The following is an 18,023-nucleotide window of genomic DNA, read 5'->3' as shown; positions in this document are numbered from 1 at the left end:
AGGCACCAGTAGCTGGTCGGCCACAGGGAGAAGGGTTCTCAGTCTCCGCGACATAATCCGCTGTGCTGGGCTGCAATGCATACCCTCAGTGGGCGTATTTCTCCAATGCAATATGGCCCTCCAGGGGTCCTCTTTGGCACGGTCTGCCCTTCTGCACAGGCTCTTTACAATTTTCACTGCTGATTCTGCTTTGCCGTTAGCCTTTGGGTGCCTCGGTGAGGACATGACATGCTCAAAACCCCATTCTCTCGCAAACGCCCGGAACTCTCCACCGGCAAACTGGCCTCCACTATCAGAAATGGCCCTGTCTGGGACACCGTAGCGTGCAAACTGTGCCTTGCATCTACGGATCGTGGTGTCTGCTGATAGGTCGGGGAGCAGGTCGATCTCCCAAAAGTCAGAATAATGGTCCACCACGAGCAAGAAGTTCTGTGCTGCGTAGCTGTACAGATCCATGCTTACTAGCTGCCAGGGACGTGTGGGGAGCGGGTGTGACATCATAGTCTCTTTCTGTTGTTCGTGTGCATACTCATTGCACACAGAGCACTTTTGCACATAATCCTTGACTTCCCCTTGCATACCGGGCCAGTAAAGTGTATCACGGGCCTGCCTGTAGCACGCCTCGCCCCCCACGTGGTTGTAGTGGATCCGTCTCAGCATTTCCGGGCGCATAGCTTTTGGAATGATGACCCGCTGACTCCTGAAGAGCACGCCATCCTGTGCACTTATCTCATCTCTGATGGCCCAGTAGTCCCTGACGGCTACAGGGGTCTCCTCTTTGTGTCCTGGCCATCCCTCCAGCACGACAGACTTAAGTGTTTGAAGACACACATCCTCCTCAGTGTGTGTCCGAATCTGTGCCAGGCGTTGGCTGCTGACACTTAAATAGTCTGCCTGCTGAATGGCCGCCGTGTCACCCTGCTCCTGCTGCATGCTGCAGACCATTTCACATTGGTACAGTGTGTCTGTTCTCTGTGGCGGGGTGGTGGCTCTGCTGAGCGTGTCACTTATGTACATCTCAGGGCCTGGCTTGTATACCACCGCAAGGCAGTAGTTCTGAAGTGTGAGGAGCATGCTCTGAAGTGTGAGGAGCATGCTCTGAAGGCGCTTTGGCGCACTGAGGAGGGGCTTGGTGAAGATGGACACCAGCGGGCGGTGGTCGGTCTCTGCAGTCACATCACCCCTCCCATATAGGTAGTAGTGGAAGCGTTGGCAGGCAAATACGATGCTCAGGCACTCCTTTTTAATCTGTGCGTAATTTTGCTCTGTTTGGGTCAATGCCCGGGAGGCGAATGCGACAGGCTGTCCCCCTTGAAGCAAGCAGCAACCCAGACCCGCCTGACTGGAGTCGCTCTGTACGGTGACTGGCTTGCGGACGTCATAGTACCTTAGGACTGGCACCGCCGTGACCAGTGCCTTGACTTTTTCACTATGACTAGATTGCTAATCCAGTCCGTGGGTTGAGTGACTGTGGTCAAGTGTCCCTCCTCTTCATATCGATCAAGCTGAGCCTTAACAGCTGCCTTGAGGGCCACTGGAACGTTCCTGGGAGCACACTGCACCGGTGCCACAGTGCTGTCCAGCTCAAAGTGAATAACACCGGGCAGAAACTCAACAGGGCTGGTGAACACGTCATGGTAGGTGCTGACCAGACACTCCTTGGTCAGGTCTCCCTTCCTGCAGTGCTCCACCTTATTCAGCTCCTCAGGAATGGTGAAGCGTATCAGACCAAGTCTCTCACATGTCTCACCCGAAAGCAAGGGCCTCTGGCCAGTATGCACAATCTCAAAGTCCAGTCTGTGCGTCTTACCCCTAATGACGCATTGTGTGCTGTACACACCTAATGAGCTCATCCACTCACTGTTGTATAGTTTTAATCTGGTGAGACTCTTCAGAAGAGGTGTTCTAGGCAAGGGCCGCTCATCACATTGCAAGTGGCTCCAGAGTCGAGCTGGCACCTCTGAACCCCACTTTGCAGTGGCAGGTTGACAAACCACTTTTTACCTCGAGTGTTCACAGCCCCCACGCTCTCCGCTGTGTACACGTCTCTCTCATCGCTGTCCTCCTGTTCCCCTGGCAACGGGTCATCCACAGCATTCAACTGGCGTGCCTGCTGGCCTCTTTTCATGCATACTTTTGCTAAATGGTTAGCAGTGCCACACGAGCGGCACGATTTACCAAAAGCAGGGCACAGGTCCCGCCCACGCTTGTGCCGTGTGCCACAGTACTTGCATTCGCCAGCGTCTCTCATGCTCTGTGGTTGTGCAGATGTGTTGGTGGACTCGGATGGCCTGCTGGCAGACCTCCGTCCATATCGCTGTCCTTGTGTGGCATTAATGCTGTCCCCAGGTCCAGAGCTGCCCAGTGACATGGTTTTTAACTTGCTGTCCATGACCTCGGCTGCACGGCAAATTTTAATGGCCTCGTCCAATTTAAGGTCCTTTTCCCTTAGTAAGCGACGTCTAGCACCCTCGTCAGTTATCCCGAGAACAAGCCTGTCCCTTATGAGTTCATCTTTTATAGCTCCATATTCACAAGAGGCAGCCTTTTCCCTCAGCCTGGTAGCAAACGCATCCAAGAGCTCTCCATCCTCTTGTTTAAGGTTGCCAAAAACGTACCTCTCAAAGATTACGTTCTTTACGGGTGTGAAGTATTTCTCCAGTGCCACCAGTATAGCACCCGCATCTTTTTGTTGGTCCGCGGTGAGTCCCAGGTTGTGTTTACATGTCGGCAGTCGTTCCCCATTAGCCTCCTGAGCGCAGCTGCTTGTACCGGCTTTACTTTCTCGCAAGCAGATAATCCTCAAATTCTGCTCGAAAGCTCACCCAGTTGCCGTGGATGTCCCCCGCCATCTTCATAGGCTCCGGAGGTGGGATGCTGGATGCCATTGTTCCAACGTGACGCTAATGCTAACAGGCTAACTGAAACTGCTAAACCTCACCAAAACAAATAAACGCACTCTGTCTCAGCGACGGACAGTAGCATGCAATCCGCAGCTGGGTCCTATTTGAGCTTCTGACACCATGTTTGTAGATGTATGTGCATTAATAAACAAGGCAAGTCAGGCTGTGTCTCAACGCCGTGTATTCACACTGAGCAGGCAATCATACAACGGAGGTATATTACATGAGGCAGATATATATAACACAGGCACAATACGTCCACAGGGTGGAGCTGCAACCTAGCCTAAACCACCCTGTAACAGCGTAGTCCTCGCGGCAGAACCCCGGGTAGATGAGACGTCCATGAGAGAAGGTCCTCCGCGAGCAGCGGGGTTGTCATCATGGCAAAAACTCTTACTGAATCCGGGGAAGCCATGGTGCCTGGGGTAGGCCACACATCAAGCGCAGGTGTGTCTTGTGGGTGTTCAGCGTCGGGAGCGACACCGGTCCCGGAGATCCCCAGCACCAGGTAGCCGACCAGGTAGAATAGCAGGGGAGGTAGCCACATCATCACGTGGTGAAACACATGTGACCAGAAATGAGCTTCACTTTTTGCTGTAGGTGAGGAGTCTGGTTGTCATCGAAGCCTCGAAGAAGATACTGTTTGAGCTGTGTCCTCAAACGACGCAGCGCTGTGTTACACACAAAGGAGCACAGAAAGACACTAACAATATAAAAGCGTGCTTGAAGGTGCTAAATGAATGTGGGGAGAATATACCAAGATTCGTCTCCCACTATCTGGATGACCTCCCACCAGTTTCTTACGACCACATTGATGTCTCAGCATTGCTGGGGCGGTTGGAACAGCTGAATAAGGACATGTGCTGTGTGAAAAAAACGCTCGAAGCTCAAACTGATGCCTGCGAGGGTCTGCGGGTGACGACCATGGCCATCGATGACCGGGTGTCCGCAATTGAGAAGCCCTGTGGATCTACCGGCGTGGTCCCAGGGGCGGGGTATGTGAGGCCATGCAATCAAGCGCGGCCAGCAGCTGTGTGTGCTGATCAGGAGGTAACAGTGGCTGGAGGAGGCTCCAGCAGCTCTGTGGGATCCGTGTCTACACCACAGCCACCAAAATCTCCTTTGTGGTCCGGTGTTGTGAAGGAAGGACACAGAAGCAAGGTGACCACCTGAGCATAAGCCAGCAGCAAGACAACGGGGAATGCAAGGGCCACTGAAACGGGAGAGGAAGAAAACGGGTATAGTTGGAACTGGCCCAGCAAGTTCTAACGTACAAGTTGTGATCACAAAGATGGTGAGTGTGTTTGCCACTAAGTTTGCCCCTCAACTGGAAGCTAACATGCTAACTGAGTATCTGAGAGAGAAACTTGGCCGAAGATCGAGTCGGCACAGAGTAGGTTCAGCTCATTTTATCACTGCCGAATGCAAGGAAGTGGCAGAAATGTATGACCCAGAGCTGTGGCCAGCTGGTACCTATGTCCGACGCTATTATGAGCCAAGACGGCCTGCTAGTGGGGTGCTTGTGGGGGATAGCACTACTACAAACAATGTGGTCGCTACTGTACAACACGGGAAGCATGCATCTGCTGATGTAAATGACTGTAGTACATAAACAATAGGATGCGGGTGGTGGGGATAAAGCGAGGCGGCTGGTTGTTGATGAACTGTTGGAGGAATGTGATATTATGTGCTTATTATAAGAGACATGGTTACCTAAGCAAGATCTGGAAAGGCTGAATACACTAAATGCTAATTTTCATGGAGTTGGAGAGTCAACTACTGATCTCTGTGATAAAATAGCCCATGGTAGGATACCGGGTGGAGTGGTGATTCTCTGGAACAGTAAATATGATCCTGTAGTGCCGAGAGAAAGGGAGTCGGAGGCGGTGCATCGAAGGTGCAAAACTGTCTTTAATGAGCAGCAGAAATGCAGGTGTTGTCGGGTCGCAGCCCGGGACAACAAGAGAAAGAGCCAGGAGGGCACACAACATATAAAGGTAACCACATATATGTCCGTGTGGAAACAATACCCCCAACTCTAGTTCCATGTGTGGATTATGTAACCCAGTGTATTAAAGGTGGTCACCACAATCCTTTGGTTACAGTGGTAAGATTGGATGTCGACTGGGTCATTGGTATAGAGATCAAGTATGAAAATAGGTCATTTATTATCGTAAATATTTACACACCTTATGAATCATATGAAAATGAAGATGAATATCGCAATAGAATGGCATTTGTTAACGCATTCATTAAGGATAATGCCACAACCTGTGTGTATGTAGTGGGGGACTTGAATGCTGACATTTCGGATGATAAATCTCTGTTTGGCAAATGTTTACTGCATTTTTGTAACGATAATAATCTCATACTGTCAAGTAAATCTCTACTACCTGAGAAAAGCTTTACATATATTAGTGAAGCATGCAGGGGCGCCGTAAGGGGGTGAAAAGTTAGGATGATTCTAAGGGCCCATGACTGACAGGGGCCCCAACATTTTTTAGAACATTAACAAAAAATGTTTAAGTAACCTTTCATCAATCATCAATAATTAACATTAATATAACTTCATATTGATGATGTATTCACTGAACTTATGATTCATTTCACTTATTTTCTTCCAAAAGTTAATTATCCAAAGCATCGAACACCCCCCTCTATTTACATGTAATGGTTTGGTCCTGCCTCCAAACGCTGTGCAGCACCGGCCCTTTCTAGCAGAGAGAGAGACTAGTGAGCGCATGTGAGGAGGGATGCTAGTACTTACGTGTGTAACGACTAACAAAGTCAGGCTTTCAAGAAATAAAAGAAAGGAGAGAAAGACAAGAGAGAGGGACTAAAGGGCGACAGTATGTCACCAAGTTTTTCAAAAGAAAAGGTGGGTGTGGTCCATGAGTGGTGGAAATTAGTCTGTTAGCTAAGCGTAGTCCATTGTAAATAATAATTGTAATTTTTTGCTGACATTCAAGGTGGGGTAGGTAAGTTTGAGAAACCGGCTCGAGATATACTTTTTGTTATATTGCATGGAATGCTCTTAACATCCCGATAGCAATGAATATCTTAAGTGCTTTGACAATAAATACATAAAAAATGTCATCTGTGGAAGCCGTGGCGCTGTAAAAAGCACGACCAATCATTTTAGCCGGCCCGGCTAAAGTAACTGGATGGCCTACCTGCCTACTGTGCACAAACTTATCTCGTGCCCTCATTGGTCATGTGCGTATTCGTGTGTGTTGGAGGAGGGGCTCTGTAAGGAAGTGGCAGATTTGTTCCTGTTGTGTATTTTCAAATTCTAGCGCACTCGAGCTGGTTTCTCCAAAATTACCTACCCCACCTTTAAGTACTGTTAATATCTTCACAGAAAATTCAGAGGTTTTTCATTTCACTCTTTTAGCTGACATTTAATAAATGCAGGTACATTTTTAGCAGCTATTCATACTAAATCAGTTGTGCCTCCCCTGGTGCCAGGACCAACTGATCCATCTTTAGGCTCCACAGCCCTGTCCCCCCATAAGGCTTTGCAGTCTTGCCATGCTGTCCATTGAAAGCCAGTTGGCTAGAAAGCTGGACTTCAAGGACTTGATCAGTGACTTTGCCTGTAAGAAGGCTTGGCGCTGGGCTCTTGGTGAGTAAGGCTGAGCCAGGGCTCGTAATAACTGTTAAAGGGCAAGGCTATGGTGACAATATTGGATCACTACACAGAAGATGCATGATGAGAAAAAAACTGAGAACAGGTAATAGGCTCTGATTTAGCGCCACCATCAGGCCTTTTCACTTCCATTTCCGTTTTGTTGTCCGTTTACACTTTAATACCCACTTATTTTGTAGTTGGTATGTATATTTAATAAAATAATCTGCTGCTTATGTTATTTTTTTTGTTATAGCATTTTATAAATGATAATATTGGTGTTAATGTTCACTTTATTTTAATTGAAGAGGTCATGTATATTTAAGTTATATTTATTTTGATTTTTGAATGTTCCATTCAAAAATGTTATTAAAAAGGCATGTACACCATAAAAGATGACTATTGAGGTCTATTGTCAGGAATGTTAGTGTTATATCAAATAGTGAATTCCACTGCAGTAGAATGTTGCACGTCTGCACAGTGTTATATGTTCACCGCTCAGTGTCAGTAAATATTGTGTAGTTAGGATTGGACTACAAGATAGATGCAAGCCTGTACAGTTAGTTATTTAAAGCATAAATGAGTCGGTTGGGTTCTGGAGGTGTGGTTACAGCATTGTGCTTGGTTGGCGTGGCCTGGGCCTGGTGGTGGGGCTCAATGTGATATATTTTCATGGGGCCCAAAATCCCTGGCGGCACCCCTGGAAGCATGGCATACTGTGTCATGGCTAGATCACTGTATATGCACACGCTTCTCTGGACAACATTGACATCTGTTATGAGTTGGCCACTACAGATCATATTCCTTTTGTATTGACCCTAAATGTTGAAAATATTCCGGTGCTATCTGTTGATGACAATAAAACATACACAGGGAGGCTGGATTGGTCAAGGTTAAGTGAGAAGGATATTAATCACTATACCTCACTCACTGACAAATCATTAGACTTGGTTGTAATTCCAAGAGAAACAATGCTGTGCAGTGACACCAACTGTAAAAATGTGCAACATGGTAGAGATCTATGTTTTACATATGATCTTATTATTGATCCAATCCATTTTATTTATATAGCACATTTAAAAACAACAGAGTTGAACAAAGTGCTGTACATCAACAACTGTATAAAAACATAGCATAAATACATAATAACAGACAGGACATTAAATAAATGTAATACACGATACAATGAAACCAGATCAGAAGCCACCGACTGAAAAACTCTCCTATATGACGTAAAAACAATACAAAACACTAGTAAGGTCAAAACAAAACAAAAACAAAAACACATTTAACAGCACAAGTGTCACCTGGTCTGTACAGTAAAAGCCAGGGAAAATAAGTGGGTTTTTAAACGAGATTTAAAAACAGGCAGAGTTGGAGCAAGTCTAACCTGGAGGGGTAATTCGTTCCATAACTTTGGGCTCTGTCTCCCCGCTGCTTTAGCCTCGATTTTGGGACTTCCAGAAGGAGTCGGTCAGCAGACCTCAGTGACCGTGTGGGTGTGTATGGTGTGTTAAATGCCTCAAGTAAGGGTTTTTACAACAGTAAGAAAAAGGAGCATAGTATAAAACCTGGATGGAATGAACATGTGACTGAGCTACACTCTGCTGCTAGAGATGCTTTTAAATCGTGGGCCGAATCAGGAAGGCCGAGACAGGGGTCTTTGTTTGAACATAAACAGTTCACTAATGCCAAATATAAGTATGCTGTCCGCTTCATTAAAAAAAACGAGGACACAATGAGGGCTGACTCACTTGCCAGAAAGCTGCGCAAGAATAGTTGCTATGATTTCTGGAAAGAGGTCAAAGTCATAAACAGCTATAAGACTCCCTTACCGTCTTCCATTGAAGGAGTGTGTGGGTCAGGCAGCATCGCAGAACTGTGGCGACAACACTATTATGAGTTGTTCAACGGTGTTAAGAGTGATGCATTTGTGGTTGAAAAGGTTGACTCCACTGAAAATGTTACAGTTAGATCAGAGGAAGTCTACAACACTATAATGAATCTAGAAAATAACAAAGCTTGTGGCCTGGATCTCATCTCAGCTGAACACTTAAAACATGCAGTTAAGCTTGCTCCTCTTCTTGCTCTGTGTCTTACTGGTTTCCTTAATCATGGCGTCTTACCAGATTCCATGTTATCTGTGCTACTTGTGCCAGTCATCAAGGATAAAGCTGGGAAGATTAATGGCATTGATAATTAAAGACCCATTGCTTTAGCTAGCATTCTCTCCAAAGTGTTGGAGAAAATTCTGTTGGATAGGCTGGAAAGGTATATTACCACAGCTGACAACCAGTTCGGTTTTAAAAGAAAACATGGCACAGATATGTGTATTTCTGCTTTAAAAGACATTATAGCAAAATATAGAAGCCATAATTCCACCATGTTTCTGTGTTTTATTGATGCTTCCAGGGCATTTGATAGACTGAATCATTTCAAATTATTTGACCAAATGTGCCAGAGGGGTAACCAAGTACATAATAAGGATCTTAGCCTTCTGGTATGCACATCAGACTATGCAGGTGAAGTGGGGCAATACTGTGTCTGAACATTTTTATGTTGGTAATGGGGTCAAGCAAGGTGGGATTTTATCTCCTTTGTTGTTTAATCTGTACATGGATGATCTGTCTAGGAAACTGAACTTGTGTAAAACTGGCTGTGTCATCGGAGCTACTGTTGTCAACCACCTTATGTACGCAGATGATTTAATCATCTTCTCCCCATGCAGTGCTGGCTTACAACAGCTTCTGAGGACTTGTTCCCAGTATGGCATTGATTTTAATATTAAGTATAACGCCAAGAAGAGTAGCATCATGATTGTGCGAAGTAAAGAGGATACAAAGGCTGTATTTCCTCATTTTATTCTCAGTAGCAACATTCTTCTTGTGTGCAGTGAGATTAAGTCTTGGTCATTATATTTCTGATGATCTCACAGATGACAAAGACATCCATAGACAGCGCTGCAAACTGTATGGCCAGGCAAACATATTAATGCGGACATTTCACAAGTGCTCTGTAGATGTCAAGGTATCACTTTTTAAAGCTTTCTGTACTCCATTGTACACGGCTCACCTGTGGAGTAACTACAAGGCTAGAACTAAAAGTTGCATGCAATGATGCTTTACGGTTGCTGCTGAGGGTACCAAGATGGCACAGTGCCAGCCAGCTGTTTGTTAACTTGGGGGTACCTACCTGTCAAGCCCTTTTAAGAAATGTAATGTACAAATTCATGTGTCGCCTAGAAGACTCGGACAATCATGTTATCTCGATTTTAATCAACCCTGTGAAGAGTTCTACTCGGTTCTCTTCCATGATTTGGAGACATTGGCGCAATAGGCGGATACAAGCGGCCGAGATGGGTTTTCTCCGCAGGGTGGCTGGTGTCTCCCTTAGGGATAAGGTGAGAAGTTCGGTCATCAGGGAGGGACTCGGAGTTGAGCCGCTCCTCCTTCGCGTCGAAAGGAGCCAGTTGAGGTGGTTCGGGCACCTAGTTAGGATGCCACCTGGGCGCCTCCCTAGGGAGGTGTTCCAGGCATGTCCAGCTGGGAAGAGACCAAGGGGTAGACCTAGGACCAGGTGGAGGGATTATATCTCTTCGCTGGCCTGGGAGCGCCTTGGGATCCCCCAGTCAGAGCTGGTTGATGTCGCCAGGGAAAAGAAAGTTTGGGGCTCTCTGCTGGAACTGCTACCCCCGCGACCCGACCACGGATAAGCGGGAGAAGATGGATGGATGGATGGATGGATGGCGCAATAGCCTCTACAGACAGTGAGCATGTGTGGCTCGCTGTGATTGGACTGATTTTATGTTTTTTATCTGTTTGTTTTTTTGTTTTGTGTTTAGCTTTTTAATCTTATTTATTGATGTGTATCTTGTCATTTTGTATGTGATATGGACCTTGAGTCTGAAATAAAGATTGGAAATAACACTGTTAATCTCTAAACTATACGAATAATTATTTTTGTAATGGTTGTATTGTGAATGTGAAGCATCACTTTCAAAAATATCAAGACAAGATGAGCATCCTAACAAAAAATGGCATCAGATCCAATTGATCAAATTCTGATAGGAGTAAAGAGGTTTGTTGATAATCGGTATTTGACACGGTTTTGCTAGAGTTTGACCTAATACGTTTGTCAACAAGCTTTCTTTTCCATGACTTAGATGATGACACTACATCAGTAACATTGGGTTAAAGCTTTTTTGCACTGCATTTTGATATTTTATATAACTATTTAAATTAAATATTTTTCAGAAGTTGTCACATTGAGGTTTATAATGATGCAAATTACCATAGGAAATATGTATTCATTTATTGGAAAAATCACAAAAACTGTCCCTGGCCTCCCTAAATAGTAGCCTACTTTTCATTTTGTTTACCTTTTTAAAATGTGCATTTAAGGATTAAACTCAGTTGCACACTAACATTGAGAAACCTGTGAATGTAGATTTGATATGGTACAATTATATTCTCAAATGTAATCTTATAGAACACATTGTTTTTTAGAATAATACAAATATCAAAGTGACTTTAAGCCATAGGCTGAAGCAAGGGGTCTCTGGGAGAAATCAGACGGACCGGAAGCAGAGGAGAGATTTGTGTCGGCGGACTAAAAGCCTCTCTCTCCCGGCTGAGAGCCCGCAGCTTCCCCTTTAAGGAGCGCAGTGATGAGTCGCTGGGAAACAGACTGCTCATCGGGAGACCCACTAGCTATTTATGTCACATTTTCTCTTCTAGCTTAATCTGATGGGATAAATAAGATGATGCTTTTGAATTAATCGGATTTGTTGGTGATCGCTGGACTCTGAGGAGGACTATGACTTTAAATCTGGGATGTAGCCGAGATTTTCTCCCCCATATGGAGCTGAATTGTGAAATTGCTCAATTTCAAGGACGCTCTCTTGATATTTTTTTCTTCTTATGAACGATGTGTTAAAAATAGCATTTTGAAATACCGTGTGCGTCAGCTCTATGGCATTTTTGCAGTAAATCTGCGGGAAATATTATGGCAGATGTGCTGGGTTTTGGTTATTTGCGACGCATGGCGCAGGTCTGCCCTGACGATGTGATCAGATAGTGGTCAGGTTCCTCTCTCCTCCTCACCAGCCGCTCATGATGCCGAGAGCTCTGCGGAGACTGGTCCATATGGTGCTGTTCTGCCCTCTGTCCAAAGGGCTGCAGGTATGGAGCCCAGCAGATCTGCCTTTGTGGCTACCAGGGTCCATGATATGCAGTGGGGATATGCATCTAGATAGGCTATTAGAGCTCCTTAAGTAGGCCTACCAAATGAAATACAATTTGATATGATTTACTTCAGTAGGCCCGTACACATATTTTAGGTAGGCTACTTGTGGGTTACCTGCCGCCACTTTTTAATAGCAGGTTCCTCTCCATTAACCTTTTAATTTCTCAAAATAACACACATTAATCCAAGGGGTTACAATACACAGGGCAACCATGGAAAAAAATCTTGCCTAATAGCAATAATAATAATAATACAATTGTCATAGATAATAAATAATTATTGTATTGAATACTGCGCAAATAAATACAAATAATATTCTAATAAAAATAAATGCAAACACACGATTCTTGTATCAGGTATATGTATACTTCTACTATAGCCTACGTTTTAAAGGGAAACATTGTCTGTTTTATTCAAATGTAATTTATTTAACACAAACATAAAATAACAATATACAAACTAAACTATCCCCATAAAGGATCTGAATATTTCGCCAATGCATGTCAGATAAATTCAAATACAAAGGGTTTATTTGCAAACTAGCTATAGCAGTGGTTCCCAAACTTATTCAGTCGGCCCCCCTTGGGTAATTGAAAATATATTCGGGACCCCCCAACCCGGTTCCCATCTATATTGGTAGGATTAATTGTATATTGTTGTAAAAACATTACATTTTCTCTACTAATAATAAGAAGATACAAAGATCCAACTATCATTTTATATTTTATTATGGATTACACATGAACAAAAGTGCTTGTAATAGATAGAATGTGAATTACTTTGGCCTAATTAAAACAGCCCTTCTTCCCTGAGTAGTAGATTTTTAAATTCAAATTTATTTAAGGAAAATATATTAATGAACTATTATTTCTACTGCAGGTTGCAAACAATCACACCACGTTACCATTCCTATTCCACACATAGCCATCAATGACTTGTGTGTGCTTGCTTTCCCTCGCAGATCTTCTCAAACCGGGGCTGTTGTTTTGAGACTGCCACTCTCAGTTCATTCTCAATGTTCAGCTTTGATCTGTATTTCGTTTAGATGGCAGCAAGAAAAGCATCTCACACAAGTAGATGTAGCAAAAGGCAGCATTATGCCCACAGCTCTCTGACCAATGAGATATTTTCGAGCAGTGTTTGTTTACAATTGAATAATAATAATATTAATAATAATAATACATTTGATTTATATAGCACACTTTAAAAACAACGTCATCTCAAGGTGCTTAAAAAAGCTAAAAGGAGAAAATAATCAAATTGAAAAATCTTCCAGCGCCCCCCCCCATGCAGTACCTCCGCGACCCACCAGGGGTCGCGCCCCACAGTTTGAAAACCACTGAGCTAGAGCATTGTTTTTAAATGAAAATGGGACATCCCAGGCTCCAGACATAAAAGGATAAAAATACTGCATGAAGAACTATAAATAAATACAAAAGACATCCAATTCAAACAAAGTGTGATTTAAATAAAATATTCCCCTATCTATCTAGCTATCTTGGTTCTTTTATTGTGTTGTGGGCCTATTTTTAAGATCAGTTTTCATCCTCACTGTGTTTTCTCTTATCCTCCTTATCCATCCCATTCCTCTCACCCTCATAAGAGTCGTCTGCCAGCCATTAAGGTGAAGTATCTCCTCCTGGCCTGGCTGGGCATCCTCATCACCAGCTGGGTCATCTACATGCAGTACGCCTCCTACTCTGAGCTGTGCCGCGGGCATGTCTGCCACATGGTCATTGTAAGTAAAGTCTTTCAACACTGCAACACCCAATATGTGCGTTTTCATTAACCTGTTTTTATGCACATTTCTGGAGACGCCATACATTTGAAAGACTTCTGAAATAACTCCAAAAAGTTGTATACCTAAGCTGAGGTCGAGAAAGTTGGCTCTATTGTGGGAACTAGGTTCAAATAATTTTTTAATACACTTTTGGGGTTAAAACTAATATTTACAAAACAAATAGAGGCAAGTATATGAAAAGAAAAACTACATTATGATGTTTGAAAAAAGTTGTTCACATGCAAATCAGAAGGGACTTTTAAACCCAAAATATATGTTTTATAAGATACTGGGTAAAAATTAAACAGTTGTAATTCTGTCACATTTTGTCATATTTTTGACCATGCGTAGGGTAAACATTGAAACTATGTTTGTTCTTGTTGCTCCAGCAGGGCCACAGAACAGCAGATAGCCCTAAGGCAGAAACAGTTCATAATGTATCATCATAAAAACAAAGGGGAATAAGGCAGGATACTGGACAAGACTGTCTTTTGAGAAAAAGAAGAGGGAGAGTTGGGGGCTGCTTGGGTTGGCCTCTTCCTTTACACATGGCCTTTGATGTTGGCTAAAGATACAGCCTTTAGCTGGACTGATCTCCTGCTGTGCCCAGCTGTTTCCAGAGATTTTGTCAGAACAGGCGGCTGAAATGTATTGAGAAAACTGAGATCAATGATGAAACCGGATCATCACAAATGATCCGATCTGCACAGCTCTGTGTGTGTGTGTGTGTGCGTGTGTGTGTGTGTGTGTGTGTGTGTGTGTGTGTGTGTGTGTGTGTGTTTTTTTGTGCCTCAGCTCCAGTCCCTAGTCTCAAAGGCAATGTTTTTTTAATAGATTGTGTTTGGATGACTGAAATAAGGTCTGTGGTTAGTTCAAGCTTAGCATTTCCTGTTTCCTTTTTCAGTGTGATCACTACAGAAGAGGCATTGTATCAGGCTCGTCCTGCAAGGCATTGTGTGATCAGAGAACTCTAACCATGCAGCGCTGCATGTCCACCTCCTCTACACACCAGGTAAAGTAAAACATACACACACCCACACAGATATAAAACGATACCAAACCAGACCCACTTTGCATGTATGTTAAAGTGTTTGTTTGTATGTAAATCCCGTAGACAGTCTAGCCACTAGTCTCAATTGTATCACAACCAGGGGCACCGCCAGGGATTTTGGGCCCCATGAAAAGATATCACATTGTTTACTTAAACATTTTTTTCTTAATGTTCCAAAATTGTTAGGGCCCCTGTCAGTCACGGGCCCTTATAATCGTCCTAACTTTTCACCCCCTTACGGCGCCCCTGATCACAACCATACCATATTCTCTCTCTCTTCACATTTTGTAACTCACAGGTGTACATTGGGCTGTGGAAGGACAGACCTGTTGTGATCAAGTGTGGGCTTGAGGATCCGCTGAAGACTGATGGGGCTCCAGGCTCTTTTCTGCGACAGGAGATGAGCTTATTTGAAAAACCCACTCGTGGAACCTCAATGGATGAATTTAAAGAGATGCTACACAGTTTCCTCAAGGTTTCCTTAAGCAATTACACCTACATTCATTGTTGTAATATTAATAGTAAAATATATATCACAATCAGGGTTCTCAACAAATACTTAAAATGTATATATATTTTTGTATAGTTAAAAAGAATGTTTTAAGAAAATGTAAATGTTCTGTTGAGCTTGCAACCAGTTGGAATGTCGTGTCATTGACATCATGTGCAAAAATAGATGTTTTAATTGTTAAAACCTAAATGTTTATTTTTTTTAAAGAAACATTTTAATCTATTTTTGACCAATTCTAACAGCCTTACTCACCTCCTTCTTGCAGGCTAACCTTGGTGAGCAGCCATCTTTGAACACATTGGTGGACAGGGTCATTACTCTGGCTGATATCAACAAGGACAGCAAAGTATCCCTAGCAGAGGCCAAGTCTATCTGGGCTCTTCTGCAGATCAACGAGTTCCTTCTGATGGTGGCGCTGCAGGAGAAGGAGCACACCCCCAAGCTGCTGGGTTTCTGTGGAGACTTGTATGTGACGGAACACGTGGGCCACAGCTCTCTCTACTGGCTGGAGGTGCCTCACTACCTGCAGGCTCTGGTTCCAGAGGCCCTGAGCTCCAGCCTGAACCACTGGCTCGCTCCAGCCTGGCCTCGCAGGGCTCGCATTACCATCGGCCTGCTGGAGTTTGTGGAGGAGGTCTTCCACGGCTCCTACGGGAGTTTCCTCATATGTGATGCCAGTCCTCGCCACGTGGGCTACAATTCAAAGTATGACTGCAAGATGGCCGAACTGCGCAGCGTGGCGTCTGAGGCAGTGGTGCGGGGGTTCATGAGGGGGCGGCGGTGTGAGACCAACGCAGACTGCACCTACGGCCGGGACTGCACGGCCACCTGTGACCGGCTGGTGAAGCAGTGTAACTCTGAGGTGGTGCAGCCCAATCTGGCGAAGGTGTGTGTGCTGCTGCAGGATTATCTGCTTTTTGGGGCCCCTGTGGACCTCCGTGGGGATCTGGAGAAGCAGCTACGCACCTGTGTGACACTCAGCGGCCTGGCCAGTCAAATGGAGGTTCACCACTCACTGGTGCTCAACAACCTGAAGACATTACTGTGGAAGAAAATCTCCAACACGCAGTACTCTTGAAAGGAGCTTATCATCTACAGTGAATTATTTCATGAACGTGGTCGTTTTTGCTCCTGAAGCTCTGCCAAATGTTTTGAAAGGTGGTGATTATTAATATATTTTCCCTCTGCATTGACTGTGAACAACAGAGAACTGTGATACAGTACGAAACAGCATTACAATGCATTATTTTGAGAAGCACATTCATCTCCTTGGACATAATATTCTCAGGGCGCTTGCCTCTAACTTTATTTGTAAAATAATCTGAGTAAATTTAGTTTTCAAAATATATAGAAGAGTCTTGTCTATCCCTACTGAATGTCAAATTTGACATGGCGTGATGGTTTTTGTACAATTTTAATTATTGGTGGAAATGATTGAACTTCTTGTTTTTTGTGTACAGTATAAATGACTCCATGTAAAGCACAGATAAGATACAAACAATGGATGGAATAATACGATAGTACTGATGTGTGCCTACTGATGTTGATAATGTACAGACTGGGGTTGTATATGATGATCATGATTATACTTGAATGAACTTCTGACCTGTGAATAAACATAATTTGGTTCAAATAATTCATTGTAAAATATTGAAACTCTGGTGAGCTTTCTGACCTCTTGGAGTATGTTTTGATTGAAAACTGGTACCTTTTTCTTAAATGGGTAATAAGATGGATGGAGATACAAGGAACAACTTGAGGTAAATGATTTGATTTAAAGGACCAAGGACATTCAGACCACTGATGACAGCTCTCAGTCAACAGTAACAGTCTCATTGCTCACAGCAAGCAGCCACACCCAACCTCACACAGCACCAGTAAATCTGCTAAAATCGGCTAATTTATAAACTAATTGGCCTAGGATAAGTCAATTAAGAGAACACGAAACTCTTATTATGATGCCATAGATATCATAAACAGTTTAAAACAAAAAAATAGCCTGTTGCATGTTTATCCAACACACTCTCACTCCCTAAACGTCCAGGAGCGACGCTTGGTCAGGGTCCCGTGGCGTGCAGTTGGGACGCGCCGAGGCTCCTTCAGCTTCATAAATGGACGCAAAGAGCTTTCAACTGATTGCAATGTATTCCCATCGGCGGCGGTATTTCACGCTCAGGGAAGCACCGCATCCATTTATGTCGGCAGCTCTTACGGAGCGTCCACACTACAGCTTCAAAAAAAGCTTGGAGCTGGGCGTGTCTGAAGCTTGGGGATTTTATTCGAGCAACGCGACCAACAACCAATCACATGAATCTCCCGCCCCCGACATACAAAGCAAAAAAACCCCGGGGATTTTATGGGAGCAATATATATATAAACTCCCCAAACAGGCGAAAACCTACCCGTTTCACCCACTGTCTCTGCCACCTCCCTCCATGCCTGGTTCCTCCGGTTTGTATCCCGGTAGGTGAAGAGGGTCTGGTCATACAAAACCGGGTGATTTGCTACGGCGATAATTAGTTTCTCCTCCATCTTTTTTTTAAATATAGAAATGAACGGCGGGATATCTCTCCCAGCTTAGACGCGGTTTGATTGGCTAGGGCTTGATCTGTCAGATTTTCCGAAATGGGATTTGATTGGCTGGCGCTGGCTACTCCGGCGTCTCCGGCGTCAGAAGTTGAACATTGTTCAACTTCTGACGCCGGAGACGCCGGAGACGCCGGAGACGCCGGAGACGCCGGAGACGCCGGAGACGGACCGCTATGCTACCCACAATTCAGTTCGGCGAAAAGCGAGGCAACGTGACGTCACCCCATTCAAAGTGAATGGGCAGACGCGTTGGAAACCGTTTTTGAAGCTGTCGAAGCTGTAGTGTGGATGGCCCGTTAAAGGCAATGTGAGTGTCC

General features: G+C 44.3%; 1 protein-coding gene across 1 annotated transcript; it reads left to right on the top strand.

Annotated features, from left to right (window-relative positions):
- The first annotated feature begins 11,642 nt into the window (after positions 1-11,642).
- Positions 11,643-16,753, top strand: dipk1b (divergent protein kinase domain 1B). Its single transcript, XM_034238977.1, has 5 exons — positions 11,643-11,711; positions 13,379-13,513; positions 14,460-14,567; positions 14,905-15,081; positions 15,383-16,753. Exons 1-5 carry the CDS (start codon positions 11,643-11,645, stop codon positions 16,193-16,195), a joined length of 1,302 nt encoding a protein of 433 aa, XP_034094868.1. The 3' UTR covers positions 16,196-16,753.
- The last annotated feature ends 1,270 nt before the right edge of the window (positions 16,754-18,023 follow it).

This window comes from Gymnodraco acuticeps, unplaced genomic scaffold (genome assembly GCF_902827175.1).
Source record: "Gymnodraco acuticeps unplaced genomic scaffold, fGymAcu1.1, whole genome shotgun sequence".
In the NCBI taxonomy this organism is placed as follows: Eukaryota; Metazoa; Chordata; class Actinopteri; order Perciformes; family Bathydraconidae; genus Gymnodraco; species Gymnodraco acuticeps.
Note: the sequence above shows the minus strand (reverse complement) of the source record. Positions and strands in the feature narration are given on the sequence as shown.